General features: G+C 45.3%; 1 protein-coding gene across 2 annotated transcripts in view; it reads right to left on the bottom strand.

Moving 5' to 3' along the window:
- Positions 1 to 17,597, bottom strand: part of SHC3 (SHC adaptor protein 3) — a 298,918-nt gene that overhangs the window by 160,362 nt on the left and 120,959 nt on the right. The window contains exon 1 of one of the 2 annotated variants that reach the window (XM_033236864.1): positions 3,845 to 6,341. The exons of the other annotated variant lie outside the window; for it this stretch is intronic. Within the exon in view, the coding sequence (XP_033092755.1) occupies positions 3,845 to 4,318 (474 nt within the window). The 5' untranslated portion in view covers positions 4,319 to 6,341. Of the gene's footprint in view, positions 1 to 3,844; positions 6,342 to 17,597 lie in introns of those variants that run through there. 2 annotated transcript variants of the gene reach the window in all.

Here is a 17,597-nt window from a genome sequence, read left to right as displayed (position 1 = left end):
AATTTTTGAGTAAATGTAACTTATGAAGACCACCTATAAAAGGCAGTAGAGCATTTACAAATAAAGGAAATGATTTATACCACCCCAATCATTTGATGCACAAATGGGAGAAATAAAATAATTTTTAAAGAGTCCTTGTAAAAACAGAGCTTTGTTCCAAAAGGGAAGCATATCAGGAAGTGTCCAGTATATCAGGAAATAATGCAGTACTTTTCTGATCATTAAATCTCCTATAAATAGCTTGCCATTTTCACTGTCAGTAAATGTACAACACTCCACAAGCTGAAACCTATATAACTTCGCTGGAGCCTTCACAGGTGTTTATGAATGACATAATCTGCTGGCTCACTGAATGCTGACGCTGTTGGAACAGCTCTGAGCAGCGGGCACCTAAAACCATTGCTTTTACATTGGGCCTCCTGATTCTTGCCCTTGGCACTTGGGTCAGTTCTAAATATGGTCACTTCTTATCCTTTTGAAGTCTGTGCTATGATGTGCTCTAAGAAGGAGCCCGTCTTTTGGGGACCACGCTGGGGCCAAAGGCAAACCCGGTGCAGCCCACACAGCATTGCCTCCTGCTCCAGCCTCGCCCCCTCCAGCAGGCAGTTTCAGAGCTGAATGTCAAGGCTGTGTTTGTCTTCAGATGGCCCAGTGGCTCTTTAAAAACTGAACCCCTGCCTCCTGTCCCCTGCACTGTTCATATTCCTTCCTACAGTTTCCCCACCGTGGATCTCAGGACGGAGAAGGTGGAGGACCAGGATATTGTCTTTTGAACCTGCTAAAGACCAGCAGCCTCCTTGAGTGATGGGGGTCCTACCCAGCTTTGACTTTAGGATAAGATAATTTAAAGGAGAGCAGCACCGTAATCAATACTCATTTGTATTTCTTTTAGGTCAAAATATCGAACACTTTTAAAATGGAAATTTAATGAAACTATTCATTGTTCTTTGCTGTTGGATTTTTCTTTTCTGTCAAGAGCATAGTTTCTTGTTCTTTCTTTTACATCACCAAAAGAAAAAAGGAAATGTCAAGTACACTTAGGGGAGTAAAAAGGTGCTGCCAATGAGGCCCAGCTGAAAAGAATATAAACCTCCAGGCAGAGTAAGCTGCAGCCTTCCTGTGTGCATAGCCCCGTTCTGTTATTTAGCAGCAAACTCAATGATGGACCAATTAGACATGCTTAAAGCTTTGAATTCTCCTGTTGCTCAGGAACTTCTTCCATGTTTAAATTTTAAGTCCTTCATTAATTCACATTCTAAGCTGTTACTCAAATAGTTTAATGTTTCCTAGATGATCAAAATTCACCATACTTCTGTACTTTACAGTCCCTGTTCTCAGATTAAGTCGAAATATTTTTGAATTATAATTCATGTGTGCAATATCCTAATATCACCTGGTATTTCTTTGAGAGGGGAAAATCTATAATACAGTATATAAATTTTCCAGGAAACTAGAAAACATTTGGGGGCTTTATTTTTAATTTAGAAAAAAATTACATCAAAGAGAATAATGCATCCTTTCCCAAACCCTAAACCCTTAGTTTTTACGATTGGTATCTAGTCATATGATAAAGATGGCCCATTTCTATCTACCAGAAATCTTTTAAAGTAAGGATACCAGTAGAACTATTCAAAAATTCTAAATAATGCCAAATTAAGATTGTTTTCGGTTAATAATTTTTCAATAAAATAAGTTCACAGTTTTAAACTCAACATAGGCAATGCAGGAATTTGCACATGTGCGCCAACAGAGGGCCATGTGATAATTTGAATCAAACACACACACACACTTTAGCATCTGGTTTTCCTTCTGCGTGATTTCAAACTTCTCCAGGAAAGCAGAGGACAATGCCTGCGTTTATGTTCACATCACATCACTATTCACAGCTGCTAATGAACAAGGAACCAAACCATGGATGGTACAGAGCCCTAATTAGTCATGCCATGCACCCCTCAACCCGTCACTGCAACTCCTTAAATTTGAGGCAACACAAAGTAACCCCAAGACACAGACAAGCTCTGTGCAGATCCAGCCCTTTAACTATGAATACTACTGCTGATGCTGCCAGTAAGTTACAAACCTTACAGCAACAGATTGTCGAGGCAGAACTATCTTATTTTAGTACATTCATCATTATTTTGCCACATTTGACCTTTCAAACTGGATGCTGGCCTTCCTTCTTTAAAAAACAAAAGCAAAGTTCTAAGCAAAGTGATTCAAACAAAAATTTAAAGCCATAAGTTTGAGAATTCTCCCTCAATTTGAAAACTACTCTGTTAAATATGACAGGCAGAAAAAGCTTTTCCTAGGTCTATTTGTCTGTTTGAAATGTAGGTTTTTTAAAACAGCAATTATACTAACAACCCAGAAGTAAACACAACCTCAAAGCTGTCAGGGATTTTTGGTTTGGTTTTTTTTTTTTTTTCTTTTTGTTTTCGACCCCTGGTTATATAATTTAAATAAGCAAAACAAGAAGAATATTCTGTTTCTCTTAAAATAAACTAACCCAAATATGCATATATTATGCTCATCTATATCCCTTTGGTAAAATATAATAAAACATACTTAGAAGCTAAAATGAAGGTTAAATTCAAAAGCAGACTGAAAAGGTGAAGAGGCCCTCTTTTAACAACAATGGCCACATTCATCTTCAAGTACTTTTCATATAGTTAAAGGTCATCCACAAAGTTAAGTATCTCTTAATATTTTAGTTCCGACCAGATACTGCATTTTACGTGAGGATGCGTTCTGCTAAATTTTGACACTGGAATCTGCAGCCAATATTGACGAACAGACATCCTGGGGGGTTCTCAGTGTTACTGAGGACACTGTGGGGATCGAGTTTGTGTCTCGTTTCTTTCTCAATACAAAGCCATGCCTTGGAGTGGCAGGATTGAAACACTGCAACTTCCATCCTCAACCCCTCGTGTAGGGGGTGTCTGCTCGGCTGTGGAGGCTGGTAAAGCTCTGAGCTGCCCAACGGGCAGAAGGAAATAACCGTGTGGCAGATTACTTGAACTGTGCTGAGGCTTCTTCCTTAAATATCATAACACGCTTGCATGAGGGTGGAATTTTATTGACTACATCGTGCTTTTATCATCTTCGTGTTGGAGGAAAAAACTCCTTTCCAGCCTGTGGCTCCAAGCGCAGCGCCCTAGTTCCCTTTTAGCACATTTAAATGGAAGACTACAGTCACCAGAAAAATAGTCCCAGAATTCTCATTCCGCTGCTGTAAACGAGAACCTTTCCTTAGGGAATGAAAGACAAACCCCAAGAAAACCTGGCCTGGGTGAGAAAGTAAAGCCCGTCGAAGAGAAAGCAACACAACATTTGGCCTGCTCTGCAAGGAGCTGGGAATTCTTGCTGCTGGGTCAACAAGATGCCTACCCTCCCTCCAAGGAAGACACAGCAGGAGTAGGGCCGCCACTCAGTGCATCTCTCCTCCCGGGGGCTGCCCTGGTCTCCCCAGCGCGTTTCCTAGATACTAGGCAGGCCGGACCCCCGCTGTCCAAGGCTGGGCTCCCATGACACTGACCAGACATCTGGTAAGCCAGGTGGCAAAGGCGTGCCAAAAAAGTGGAGCCCATGGAAAACCAGGACGGAGCGGTCATCCGAGTGGTAAACCTTCTCCCAATGGATGCGGGAAAACCGCATTTGTAGTTCCCTCCTTACCGCTGTCAAGCGAGCTGATTGCTAAGGAGTGCGCATTTCCTTGCCTCTAACGTGACAGTCGCGGGTGCGCCCCGCACCCCGGACTTCAGGGAATGAAGGAGTCTGTCCCGAACTGGCCCCCACCCTGGCCCCAGAATCCCCAACCCTCAGGGTGGCCGGCGCCCGCACCCACCTTGACCACGTAGGTGACTCCGGGCCCCAGCACCTGGTCGCTGGCGTGCGGCGCCCCCCGAGGGGTTCTGGGCAGCGGCTCGTCGCCCGGCCGGCCCTTCCTGGCGGTGCTCATGGCCGGGGCGCGGGGCCGCGGGGGCGCGCTGCCGTCCGGGGCGGCCAGGCTGGGCGCGCTGCAGCTGCCGGAGAGCCGCGCGCCCGCCCGCTCCCGGGCGGCCGACGACAGGCCGCGGAGGCCCGAGCTGGAGAGTTTCAGGTGGGACACCTTGTGGAGCAGGTGGCCCAGGCTGCCGGGCCCATCGTCGGGCGCCTTGCGCAGCGCCTCGCCGGACACCAAGTAGGGAGCCGCCGCCGGGGTCGCGCGCGCCGCTGAAACCTTGCCTCCGCCGCCGCTCACCGACAGGCTGTGGAGAAGGTCATCGACCGATGTCACCGAGTCATTCCTGAAGCGGTTGTACTTGGTGCGTGGAAGCATGCCCCTCCGTGGGCTCGCTGCATCCGCCCGGGCGCTGCTGGTGCCGGCCCCGGCGCGGGCTGCCGCGCATAGCAGGCGAGCCACTGTCCCCGGAGCGGGACGGAGAGTGGGGGCCCCGGGACAGCCTTCTGGAGAGCGAGAGCAGAGCAAGAGGATGGTGCCCTCCCACCATTAAAAGCCAGCACAGCAGCGGCCGCGCAGTCCCGGCCCTGGAGACCGCTGCTTGGGGTTGCACGTTTGCTTTGCAAAAGTCATAGTTGCCTCTGATGGAGCGCCCAGCTGCTTGGGGCTGCTCACAGCAAAAGCATGACTCACTCTGAGAGGAGACCCTTCTCAACAAAGGCTCGGTGAGCACTGCAAATCACTTCCTGTAGCAGAAAAAAAAAAAAAAAAAAAAAAAAAAAGAAAAGAAAAGAAAAAAAGGAAAAAAAGAAGAAAAAAACGACATCCACCCGCTGACAGCACACTAGAGCCAATCAATTCTCAATTTCCTTTTTCTACCTTCCCTGATATTTCCTTCCAACCTTTGATTTTTCACCTTCCCATCCCCCACAATCTGCATTTGTGCCAAAGGTAAATCCAATCCAGTTCCTTCAAATCGTCAAATGAACTTTCTGAAACCCATTATTCTGTTAGGTTTTGCTCGTCCCTGCTCAGCCCATCTGTGTGAGCCTGTAAAAGTGTCTAACAGCGATGCGTTAAAATGTGACGAAGGCTTTTTCAGAATCAGATCTTCAGCGAATCCTGATGAATCCTGACTTGGAAGGCAGCAGGAATTTTTAAATAGAAAAAACAAAAAAGATATTCACCCTCAGGTGAACATAAAATACCAATTTCCTAGATTTTTCTTTTTCTTTTCAAATTAACAGAGCAGCGATGACAAGTGTCTTTGTGGCAATGCAGTTCCTCAAAAAAAAAAAAAAATCTGCATATGAACTTCTGCACAGTGCCAATCAAGGGGTCTTCCCTGCTAATTTACAGCAGTCTTTCTCAGCCAGGGTTAAGTTGAATATCCACTTCCAAAAAAGAAGAGTGCGTCTTTGACGAGTGGCAACAGGCTCCAGAAATCCATTCCAAAAAAGGGGCTGCATTTGAAGCTTTATTCCTACTGAATGTGTTTAAGCTCTGGAAAAACGCCTAAGAAATGCTACAAATACATTTCAATGTTCCTTCAGTTGCTGCTTGCAACCCTGCAGTCAGGAAGGAAAAAATGCAGCTGTTCTCATTGCACATCAAATCCACAGGGGGGAAAATATGCCTTCTTTTCAGGAGTCAGGCTCGGGCTTGCAAGTAAAATGCACAGGCCTTCTTTCTCTCAGTTAGGAGAGCAAGGCTTTCGCTGTCCCCAAAGGTCTGCCCGAGACTGAAGCCCTCTGACTCTTGACCTCAGTGGGCTCTGCCAGGCTTCCTCACGCATTAGGATCACCTGCTCCACAGTGAAACACTCACTATCAAAGTTTCCCCGCAACTTCTGAGCAAGCGAATAAATTCAGTTCTAGCACACTCTCAGGTCACCCTGACCTCTCACGCCCATGATCGAACATGTGGGGCACGTGAGGTCCTGAGTCTTAAACCCTGCTCTTCGGAGCAGAGTTTAATGAGCGCCACTCATGGCGGGCGAGCGGGTGAGGCCAACCCCTAGGACGCAAGAGCGCAGAGGAGCCGCGGCGTCCCCGGTACAGGAAACGCGTCCCCACGGCTCGCCTCCTGTGCCGCAGCCCTAGCAGAACAGCCACACGGCACTCATTTGTTCCCGTTCCCTGGCTTGCATAGCAACAGCAATTGCACACCCCATAGATGATTTTGATGGTTATCAGAGTCCTCCCCAGATCTGTAGCGAAACAGCCCTATCATTCCCAAAGCGAGATCTTCATTAGATGCAGACAAAAACAGCAAAATGTGAATGAAATGCTGTTTGTGTGAATGAAAAGGCTAGCGAGCGAGCCAGCGTTTCTGTGAATGAAGCAGGGCCTTGCAGCCGGTGCCAGGCAATCCCCTGGGCTCCAGCGGCCTCAGCCAATGAGCGGCCGCCCCGATGACTCATTCAACAAAGGCTTGCTCAATAGTGGAAGATTCCATTTCAATCAAAGGCGGGATCTTTTATCCAACGGCAGTGTGGGAAAAAAAAAAAAAAAAAGAAAAAAAAAAAAAAAAAAAAGGAAAAAAACACCCAGCCGGACTGCAAAGATACCGGGAGGAAGAGGCCAGCTGCTGTGGAGAGGAAAAGCTGTTTTACAAGGGAATTCGAGATCCCTTGGTCAGGTCTGAGTGTGAAGAGGGTCTCTCTTGGAGGTGAGCTGTGCCCCTAAACTTTCATTCAGCCGTTCATTTACACCAAGGAACAACCATGAATGTGCCAGTCGTTCAGCTTTTATTATGAATGTACACTAAATGCACGTTCAAAACGTAGGTTCCTAGCCCTTGATTCTTTTTTTGTGAAAGGCATGTAGAACACCTGTATACGTTCTGAGGCTCCAGGGAGGAAAAAAAAATCCAAAGCTAAGTACTTAACCCTTTAGCTAACAGGAGACTTTTATTTATTTTATTATGAGGCCAGTGGAGGGAAATTGGTCATTTTAAAATATAAATAGCAATATAAATTTACTATATATGAAAAGATACGTAATCAAAGATGGAAATTAATATTCCAAAAACACAGTAGTATGGTAAAACCTCACTTACCTGGAAAATAGTATCAACATTTTGGAACGTAGCAGAGAGGTGGAAAAAGAAAAACCCGAAGGCCTCTCAGCATCAAAAGGAGGCTGTGCAGCCCACACAGAAGCTTACACACCCTACTCATGAGAAAACCCTTTGCCCTTTCTGGGGAGCTGTTCATGTTTATTTTAGACCCTGTACCAGAAAGCCCACGTATCTGCTTGATCAACATAGAGGCAGATGAGAGATGAGACCACTGTGACAGAAAACGCTAAATGTAAATTAAAATTTCTGATGCTGGCTTGCTTGATAGCCTTCTGATAACATGGAAGGAAGCAGGAAAATGAACTCCATTTTAAAGTCAGCCTTGAGATTCACCAAAGCCAGGCAGTCTGGGGTAATTTACAATGAGAGCCTTTCTGGCATGTTGTGGTTTTTCTTTTTTAAATCAATGCTTAAACACGTATTTGCTTTCTATGGTTGCCATAACAAATTACCACAAAATCAATGGCTTAAAATAACACAATTTATTATCTTCCAGTTTGCAGGTAAGAAGTCCAAATGGGTCATGCTGGGATTTAGCAGGGGTGTGGGCAGAGCTGGTTCCTCTGGAGGCCCCGAGAGAGAATCCACAAATTTCTGAGAAGGTGCCATGAGCTGGGCCCTGGGGAAGGTGGTTTTGCCTTCTGGAAGGCAGAAAATCTGAAATTAATGCTATAACCTAGTTAAGGCTACGTGAATCTTTAAATATGTGTGAGATACAAAAACTTGACCAAAGGAGTGAGCTTGAGCTGAGGATGCGGAGGTGACCCCTGACCCCAGTGGAGGCATCCTCCAGGTAGACTTCACAGGAGGAGACTGTGTGGGCAAGGGCTCCAGGCCTGAACAGCCCAGAGTCTCCCAGAATCCCTGGTAAGTTGGTTGGGTTGGTGAGGGGATCAGGAGGGCTGGGCACTCAAAAAGGCTTAGAGGGGTAATGTAGTTTGGATGTGTGTCCCCTCCAAATTTCATGTTGAAATGTGACCCTCGGTGTTGGAGGTTCGGCCTGGTAGGAGGTGACTGAATCATGGGGGTGGATCCCTCATGAATGGCTTAGCACCATTCCCTTGGTGATGAGTGAGTTCTAGCTCTGAGCTTACATGAGATTTGCTTGGATAAAAGAATGTGGCAGCCTGGTGCGGTGTAATCCCAGCACTGTAATCTCAGCACTTTGGGAGGCCAAGGTGGGTGGATCACCTGAGGTCAGGAGTTTGAGTTCAGCCTGGCCAACAGGTGAAACCCCATCTCTACTAAAAACACCAAAACTAGCCGGTCATGGTGGCAGGTGCCTGTAATCCCAGCTACTCTGGGGGCTGAGGCAGGAGAATCGCTTGAACCCGGGAAGAGGAGTTGCAGTGAGCCGAGATCACTCCATTGTATTCCAGACTGGGCAACAAGAGTGAGACTTTGTCTCAAACAAAATAAAAATAAAATAAAATAAAAAATGTGGCACCTCCCCTCTCACTCTCTTTATTGCCTCTGCTCACACCATATGACACTCCTGCTCCCCCTTCACCTCCTGCCACAATTGAGGCCCTCACCAGAAGCCAAGCAGATGCCAGTACCATACTTCCTGTACAGTCTGCAGAACCATGAGCCAATTCAACCTCTTTTCTTTATAAATTACCCTCTGGCATTCCTTCATAGCCATGCAAGAACAGACGGACACAAGGGTCTTGAGAGAGGGTCACACAGTCAGGTTTGCCTTTTATGGAGACCACTTTGATAGTGACCTGCGGTGGCTTTAGGAAGTTGAGAGGAGTGGGAGATAATGGGACAAGTTAAAAAAGAACAAGGGCTTGAATAAAAGCAAGAGCAGTGGGGCTGGAAAGAGAGGGATGGATTCAAGATAGCTGGGAAGGTAAAGGATCTGTCTCCATGATGAGGAAGTGTGAGAGAGAGCGAGGCTGGGTAGGCTGTCTGCAGAATTTGAGACAGAGTTTGGAATGCAAGATGATTATTAGGGACCAAGCTCCATGGAAAGCAGGGGAGGTTGCAGGATGGAGCAGAGGCAGAAGTGAGTTGTGACCCAGGCCCCACACACCTTGGTCCTGCCGAGAGTTCTGGAGAAAGAGCGCCATTCAGAGAGTATCCCCTGGCCTGCAGGGCTCCTCATTCACTCTCACACACTCCCTCACTCTCCCCCATTCATCTCCTTACTGTGGGCTGCCCAGGGAGGAACAGCCTCCAGCAGGTGGCACTCTGCTGCTGAGTACCCCCAGAAAAAGTTGATATAAAGGCTGTGGGCCCATGGCACCCCGAAGCCCAGCCTCTCCCAAAGACAGGAATGCCAAGTAAAGCCCATGTTTCTAACTTGGACCATTGGGTTGAGTTGAGTGTTACCCATGAGGATGAGAAGCATCCCCATGACAGGCAGGTCGGTCACAGGGAAAGGCAAGGACCGGGCTTCGAATGTGTGTGAGGGGTGGGGATCTTCCATGCAGAGATGGCCAGAGCTGAAAAGCAGTCAGGGCTGGAAGTGGAAACTTGCAAATGCCAGATTTCCCAGATGGGAGCTAAGAAAAAAAAAATGGTCAGAAGTTGGAGGATAAATATGGAAACCTGGTTTGATGAATGTCATGGAAGAGAAAAACCAGTAATAGTTAACAAGTGCAGTGATGACAGTCATAATCACCTTGACTGAGTGTCCCTAGGCACCAATGCATGCCTGCTATAGATAGATGGTTTACAGCCTGTTTTGAATGAAAAGAAACCAAGGATCAGAGGAGTTACAAAATGTGCCAGAGCCACACTGGGTGAGTGATATGGTTTGGATTTGTGTCCCTGCCCAAATCTCAGATTGAATTGTAATCCCCAGTGTTGGAGGTGGGGCCTAATGGAAGGTGACTGGATCATGGGGGCAGTTTCTAATGGTTTAGCTGTCCCCTAGTGCTGTCTCATAATAGGATTCTCACAAGACCTGGTTGTTTAAAAGTATGCAGCACCTCTCCCTTTGCTCTCTCTTCATTCTGCCCCTGCCATGTAGACATGCCTGCTTCCCCTTCCCCTTCCGCCATGATTGTAAGTTTCCTGAGGCCTCCCCAGCCATGCTTCCCATACAGCCTGTAGAACTGTCAGCCAATTAAACCTTTTTTCTTGATAAATTACCCAGTTTCTGGTATTTCTTTATAGCAGCATGAGAATGGACTAATACAGTGAGGAACTGACAGAATAGTCTTACTCCAAAGCCATGTTCATGACCCAGCATCACCCCGATTCAGACAGCTTGTATAAGGTACCTGCTGAGACCCATCCTCGGCAGGAGGCAATCAGCCATTTCCAGACATCTTAGCAACGGGGATGGAGTGGTTTCTACTTAGGTAACAGGATGGTGCCAGCTGAATGAGACCAGAAACGAATGAAAAGATCATACTTTCCAGAAGACGGAATGAAATGAAAGGTAGGACATAGGGCAGTAGCCAGCAGTAGAGCAGAGAGTACTAAGCAGGGGATGGAAGAGTTACGAGTGTGTTTAGGGGCAGGGAGCAAAGCAGAGTGGGAGAAATCAATGCAGGAAGGAAACAGGTCAAGAGCGTGGGTAACTCTTGCCCTGTGGGGATGGTGGGATATCTCATCCTCTGGAGGGAGGGAGGACTTGAGCAGATCATTCAGGGTCCCAAGTAGAAAACAGGAGTCCGTCCCCTCTGAAATGGTTCAAAGGCAGAGACTTTAATATAAGAGACATAAAGATGGGGTTTACATAGCCCAAAAGGATGGTGATATACCAGGGATTCACAAGACTCAGAAGCCATCTCCACCTCTAGAACCAAAGCAACGGAAAGGAAATTGAGTCACTGGAGCCAGTAGAATTCCAGCTGGAACTTTGAAGTGGAGGGTGTCAGGGGCCGCTGAAGTTTCAGAGGGCAAAAGTTACTGACAAAGAGGAGGCCAGAGAGAGGAAATACCCAGCCTGTCTCTTTCCCCACTCTTCTCTCCTGTTGGTGCCTCCCATTGGCCACACCCATGGGAAGCCAGAGGTCCAGGGAGCTTGTGATGGGACCATGGGAAGAGGCAGCCCCCAGGCACAGAGCAGACTGGAAGGCTGAGGGGAAGTACATGCTGAGTGTGCTTGAATGTCAATTTGCCTGTGGCCATGGTAGGAAGCTCAAAGATTTTATGTCTGATTTGGATGTTACACTTGATTTTCACCATAAATAAAAGGCAGGGCTGTACTTAAAAAGTGAGAGGATTTCATTTCTGTAAGGCATTTGAGTTGCGGTTAAAGGTACAGAATGGCTGCAGAGGAGGGCGAAGGGTGCTGCCAGTGCGTCAGGATGAGCAAGGGATTGCTGCATGGCACCATGAACCAGCCATGGAGAGCCCAGATATGGGCATCCATCTGCCTGTGTATGAAATGGAAGACAGTGAATCGTTAACTAGAGGGTCCATTCCAGGATGAAGGCACATGAGGGAGAGCATGGAGGACACAGCCAGCAGGAGTCAGGAATGGATGTGGGGTGGAGGATAGGATGGCCCCTGAAGGAGGATCAAATGCAGGCACAGTGCTCTTGAGGCCCTGGAAAGACTGCAACCTGGGGTCTTGGGGTGCACGTCACAGAGAGGTACATAGGAGCAGGTCCCTAATGGTGCCTCTTGAGGTGTAGGTGGGGAGAAGGACAAGCCTCACCACAGTGTTGCGGGGTGGGGAGTCCCAGTTTTGTTGAAGCCAGAGGCTGGGATCATCCCTGGAGGAGGCTAAAACAGAAGAGAGCTTCTCCAGGACAATGTGGGAAGGGTGAGATGGCTGGGCACTCAGGGAAGAGCAAATGGGGGCACAAGTTATTTAGAACACAGAAGAGCCACACCTCGTATTGACAGTAGAGGGAGGGGTTCCCAGGCAGAGGGGCAGACGTACTCTTTGCAGGGACCCTCAGGTGGCCACATGCCCATTCCCCCATGCGAGAGTGGGGAGCAGGACTGGATGTAGGAATACCTGTGGTTAAGAATACTCTGGAACAGGGCTCCCAACAGCGGAACCCAGTGCTTCAGCACCAAGGAGAGCTCCTTACAACTGGAGGCCGGGGCCTGGCTCCCTGTCCTCAGAGAAGAACCTTGAACCTCCATCAGCTCCAAGGATGGGTCAGAGCGCTGACTCACTAGTCCCTAGTGCCCTCCATATTCTGTATTTCTAAGGTTCCAACGATCTAAGTTTCAAATTATCTTCCCTCCCTCCAAGCAGCTTCAACTCCCTACACATATGTGAGAGTTGGGGTGGAGGCCACAGTTCCTCAAAGGCTACTGCCCACTGGACCTGGCATTATGCTGAGCACTTCCTGTGGGTCCATTGTTCCTCACGACTCTACCATGACAGTCCTATTATCACTCCGCTTTACAGATGAGAACAATGAGGCCAGTAGAAGCCAGGTGACTTTCTACAGTGACAGGGCTAGCCGGCAACAGAGCAGGGAGTCACACCAAAGCTAGCCTGACCCAGTGCTCTCACAAAAATAATCACACAAAGAGGGTCCTCATTCCAGCTCTGTCACTGCTTAGTTCCCACCCTTACAGAGGGAGAAAAAAAAACAGCCTACCACTGCCTTACACTGTTGCCATGGTTATCAGACAGCAGAACACAAGAGCCACGTGGGCTCAGCATGAGGTATTTTTATTACTATTGGGGAAAGATCGACATGTCACTGCCTACCTTTTTACTGTAAAGTAATAATTTATAATTGTATACATGTACAGGCCACAAAGAGATGTTATGATTTATGAATACAATGTAGAATATTTCAATCAAGTTAGACAACATATCCACTACCTCAAATATTTAACATTTGAGTCACTGCCTACTTCACATACAGAAAAGGGACAAAGTAAATCTTGGGAAAAGTCCATCCCCAGGCCCATGCTGGCCTAGTTAGGTGAGATACAAGAGGAGAGGAAGAAAACAGAAACACTGTAAAGCAGACAATACTAGGAAATCAATTCTTGTTTCAGAAGGGAGAATCCCAAGGGACAATTCCTCAGAAAAAGAAGAGGGAATTGCAAGAATTTGCACTATATGGTATAGCTAGCACTATATTTGAGCACTGTGTGCTCAAAAATAGTTGCTGGATTGAAATATGTAAGAACCTTATTTCATTTGTAAAACAATAAATTACAGCTTTTCCTGAAGAAGAACTGCTTCATTTAGAAAAATTTAAACGAGACTCTGTATTCCTTTCAGTTCCTTGACTATCTGCATATCTAGTTTTATGTAGAAACAATTTACTCTTCCTCATTTTCCCTCTAAAAGATCTACTTTTAGAGACTTTTTGTCATATCATATAATCTCCACAAACATATTTCACGGCTGAATAATAGTCCATGGCGTCAAGACATGATCATTCCCTTAGACACTCTGCTATCACTGCACACTTGGTTGTTTCTAACTTACCAACACTGCAAATGTTGACATAAAAGAGAGCCTTTGCACATGCAGCTTGTATTATATCCACTGAATTATTTCTGAACCTAATTCACAAGGAAATGAACATTTCTACAACTCTTGATTGATGTTGCTAAATGTTTTGTCAGTTTTCACCACTAGCAGTAATCACTAGGAGCATATTAATTTTCCTGCAACCTCAGCAGCTTTGGTTTTTGCTATCTTTGCTGTCTTACACAGTTGCAAATGGTGCTTCATACTGAGTAGTTGTAATATGGTTATTCAAGAATTTGTGGCTTCTGATTGGTGGAAGGAATGTCAACTTTCTGACTACATTCTGACTGGTTGGCTCCAAACAAAAAGTGCTGAGATTTACCAGACCTCAGTGGGAGGCAGTCTGCCTGTGCACTTGAACCTTGTTTAACTTAACCTACATGTTCCATCAACAAACGGCCCTGCAGTTTGAGGCTTCAGTGAGCTATGATTGCCCCACTGGAGCCTAGCTTGGGTGACAGAGTGACAGCCTGCCTCTAAGTATATGTATATATTTATATATTATATACATGAATAAATATATTAATTTATAATTATATAAACATATTAATTTATAATTATATAATCTATATTTTAAATACAAAAAATTTTTAGTGGCCTGCTGTAAACTTGAGTCTCAGTTCTGGAGGCACAGTAATGTTTAAGCTACTTTTAATTAGATCATTTCTGCTAGACTGTCTGTGAGTTCTCCCTATAGTTGTCAAATGTTTACCATTTTTATCTTTCTTGATAAATATTTTTGCACATATATATTACGTATAATATAGTTACATTATGTGATATAATTTATATATCATATAAGATGCCATGCATTAAGATATATACATAATTATATATCCTTACATATAACCTATATTGGTATATTTATGTAAATTAATTATATGTATCATTTTAATTTCATGTGGCTAATTTATGTGCATAATTACATATTCATATGCATAGAAAGCCTACATTGGTACAATATTTACATATGTTCTATTTGTCTTTCATATGAGAATCAGTAACAGTGACATAGGGCGTCAGTCTGTAGATAGCAGACACTCCAGAAACGCCTTCCCTACCTGAAGAACTTAGAGAGGCGGAGACCACCGAGACTTTGTGTTTCCCACTACAAGCCACGAGCAGCCATTGCATGTTCTGTGGTTCTCAAACCTAAGCAAGCTTCCAAATGCTCCAGCAGGCTCTTTATCCACAGACCGCTGCTCCCACCCCAGGGTTCCTGACTCAGTAGGTATGGGTGGCTCCCAGGTGATGGGAGTGACACTCAGTTGATTCCCACCCAAACAAGGCCTTCTGACTGTTCAGTCGCTGTGCAGTCATTCCACACTGAAAACAAAATTTCTGGACACATTCCAAGCACAGGATAAAACAGACTGAACATTGCCTGCCCAGAATCTGGGGAACAGCAAGATGGTCAGCCTTGAGAAGGCTAGCAAGACAAAATCCTAGTGGAGCTGCTGACACGGCAGGTTCGTGGAGCTCAGAACCCTGTGACGAAAAGTCCCTCTGCAACAGAGTTCCCAGCCCTGGCCACATCCTAATTTAAAAAGCCAAGAATTTAAACCAAGAACCCCTCAAAATAATAGGAATAGCCAAAAATATCTGCCAGGTACTCTTCTAAATACTTTAAATGTGTGTTCATCTAATGATGTAGGTATTATCATTACCCCTGTTTCACAGATAAGAAAACTGAGGCATGGGGCAGCTAAGTAACCTGCCAAGGTCACAGCCAGTTAAGGCTATAGCCAAGACTCAACTCCAGCCACTCTGACTCCAGGCTGAGCTGTGAATGACTGACCTCTGTAGCTTTAGGAGTGAGCAACACCGGGTACTTGGGAAATGAGTGCAAAAGCAGGGGAGGTGCTAAAATGAGGAGGCTTGATGGAAGCCTTTTTAATAAGCAGTTTGATCTCCCCAGTCCCCTTCCCACTCTACACATCCAGGCCACAGGTGACGACCAGTATGATTCCTTTTATTTCTATGAAATGTTTAGACAAGGCAAATCTATTGAGACAGAAAGCAGATCAGTACAATCCCTGAGACTTGGGTCGGGGCAGGATTAGGAACTGATGACGAAGGGGTACAGGGGAGCTTCTGTGGTGATGGACACATTTTAGAACCGGATTGTGGTGGTGGTTTTATAATCCTATAAGTTTACTAAGATATTGAATTGTACACTTTAAATGAGGGAATTTTATAGCATGTAACTCATGCATGATAAAAACCTGTTTTAAGAAAACGCGTGTGGAAATACATTTATAAAAAAACAGAAACTAAGATGTTACTTTATAGAAAACCATTTCCATGGTGATTCTCCCAGTGATATTAGGGGCTAGGCCTTATAATCGTTTGTTTCTCATACAAGACGTGACATCAGGTCAGCTGCCCTGCACCTTGCTAGCAGTGTAGCTGCTGGGGTGGAGTGGCATGAGATGGGGAGAAAGGTATCTGATGAAATAAGGGATCTGCAACTTGAGCAAAAGAGAGATAATTAGTAAGTTGTTGAAATGAGGCGCCCTACACTTTGAGGTTTCTCTGAAGGAGCTGTACCCATGACATTAAATCTTGCAGTAAAAGTGACTCCCTTAGGGCACTTCTCAACATTAAAGGTTAGTCAGTGGTGGCAGTGGTGGTGTGACTGACTCCCATCTGGAGAGAGTGTTGGAGTGTACAAATGCGGAATGTTAGTCCCAAAGATATAACACTGAGAGAATAATTCACACAAAAACTAATGAAAATTGGTGCCTAATATTAATCCATGACACCCTAAAAAGTCCTTTTAAAAATTTTGCTTAAAAACTTGAATAATTTTTGTGTGACCTTCTTGCAGGTTTTGCTGATTGTGTTTCGTTTACCTGGCAGCTTTTATCAAACCAGAAAAGTATATACGTTTAAAGAGTTAGGATGGATTTGAAAGGAGATGACTGCATTTAGTGTCACCTGAAATCTCCCTTTCAAAGACAGAGAATAGCAGAGGACTGATTGATAATAATCTGTAATGCTACATATGAATAATATAATAATACATGAGTGATAGATAATGATCTGTAATACAACAGAAATCTGTAATGCTATAAGTGAGTAATATATGAGTGATATATAATCTGTAATATATATGTGAACATTTTCCTACCCTGAGCCTGCAGGCTACTATTTGATAATATTTAGTTGTGATTATAGGTTAGCAGTGCCTTGTATTTCCCTCCCTGCGTCAGACACTTGCTCTGGGGCTGTGTTCCAGGAGGAGACAGCCTTTCAAATCCACATGTTCCAAATGGGAGGTTAGAACAACCATTACTTAATACTACCTAGTATCCACATCTCCTGTAACGATTGTGTTAACTGATAGGAGAATAGAGCTATAGGTCAACATGTGATTGGCTTGGTATTTTCAGGATAGACTAGGTTATACTATGGTAACAAAAGACTCCAACATCTCTCTGGCTCATTTACTTTTCTCTCCACACATCCATCCCTGGTCAGATGGGGCTCTGTCCCCTGTTGTCTACTCTCTGGAATGTAGCAGACAAAGTAACCTCTATCTGGACTTTGTGCACACAACTGTGTGCACAAGAAAGAATGCTGGCAATGCTCATGCATCCCTTCAAGTTTCCACCAGGAAGCAATACAAATCACTGTTGCTTACATTTCACTGGCCAGAGCAAGTCATATGGCTATACCTGAGTACAGCAGGGTGGAGCTACACAATCCTTCCAGGGAGGGAGAGCAACAATTGGTGAATGGCAATGCAGTGTTCCACAGCCACTCAGGTCTACTGGCTAGGCTGCCCTAAGCATCTCTGTATCTTCATCATCTCCACTCTGCCTGGAACACATTACAGGCTCATTCACATCTCAGGAAAGACCACCCCAATGTATGGTAATGAATGAAGAACAATAAATCCTAAAGCCACATAGTCCAGAGCTTGACTACAGAAAGGCCCAGAGCGGTTACTATGAAGGAATGCCACCTACCATGCTCAAGAGCAACAGGGCCTGCCCGCATGGCCCCATGACCAAGTGAGAAGATAAATGTGGAACAGGTAATCATGAGATTACCTGTTATAAAACAAGAAAAACAGGGCTTCTGGGATCATTTAAATATACACCTAAAATAAAGGCATACATAAAGAAGAAATTTAAACCATGGTTAACATTG

The sequence above is a fragment of the Trachypithecus francoisi genome, unplaced genomic scaffold (genome assembly GCF_009764315.1).
Source record: "Trachypithecus francoisi isolate TF-2019V2 unplaced genomic scaffold, Tfra_2.0 Lachesis_group16, whole genome shotgun sequence".
NCBI lineage: Eukaryota > Metazoa > Chordata > Mammalia > Primates > Cercopithecidae > Trachypithecus > Trachypithecus francoisi.
The sequence above is the reverse complement of the archived record's forward strand: the minus strand, read 5'-3'. Positions and strand labels throughout refer to the sequence as shown.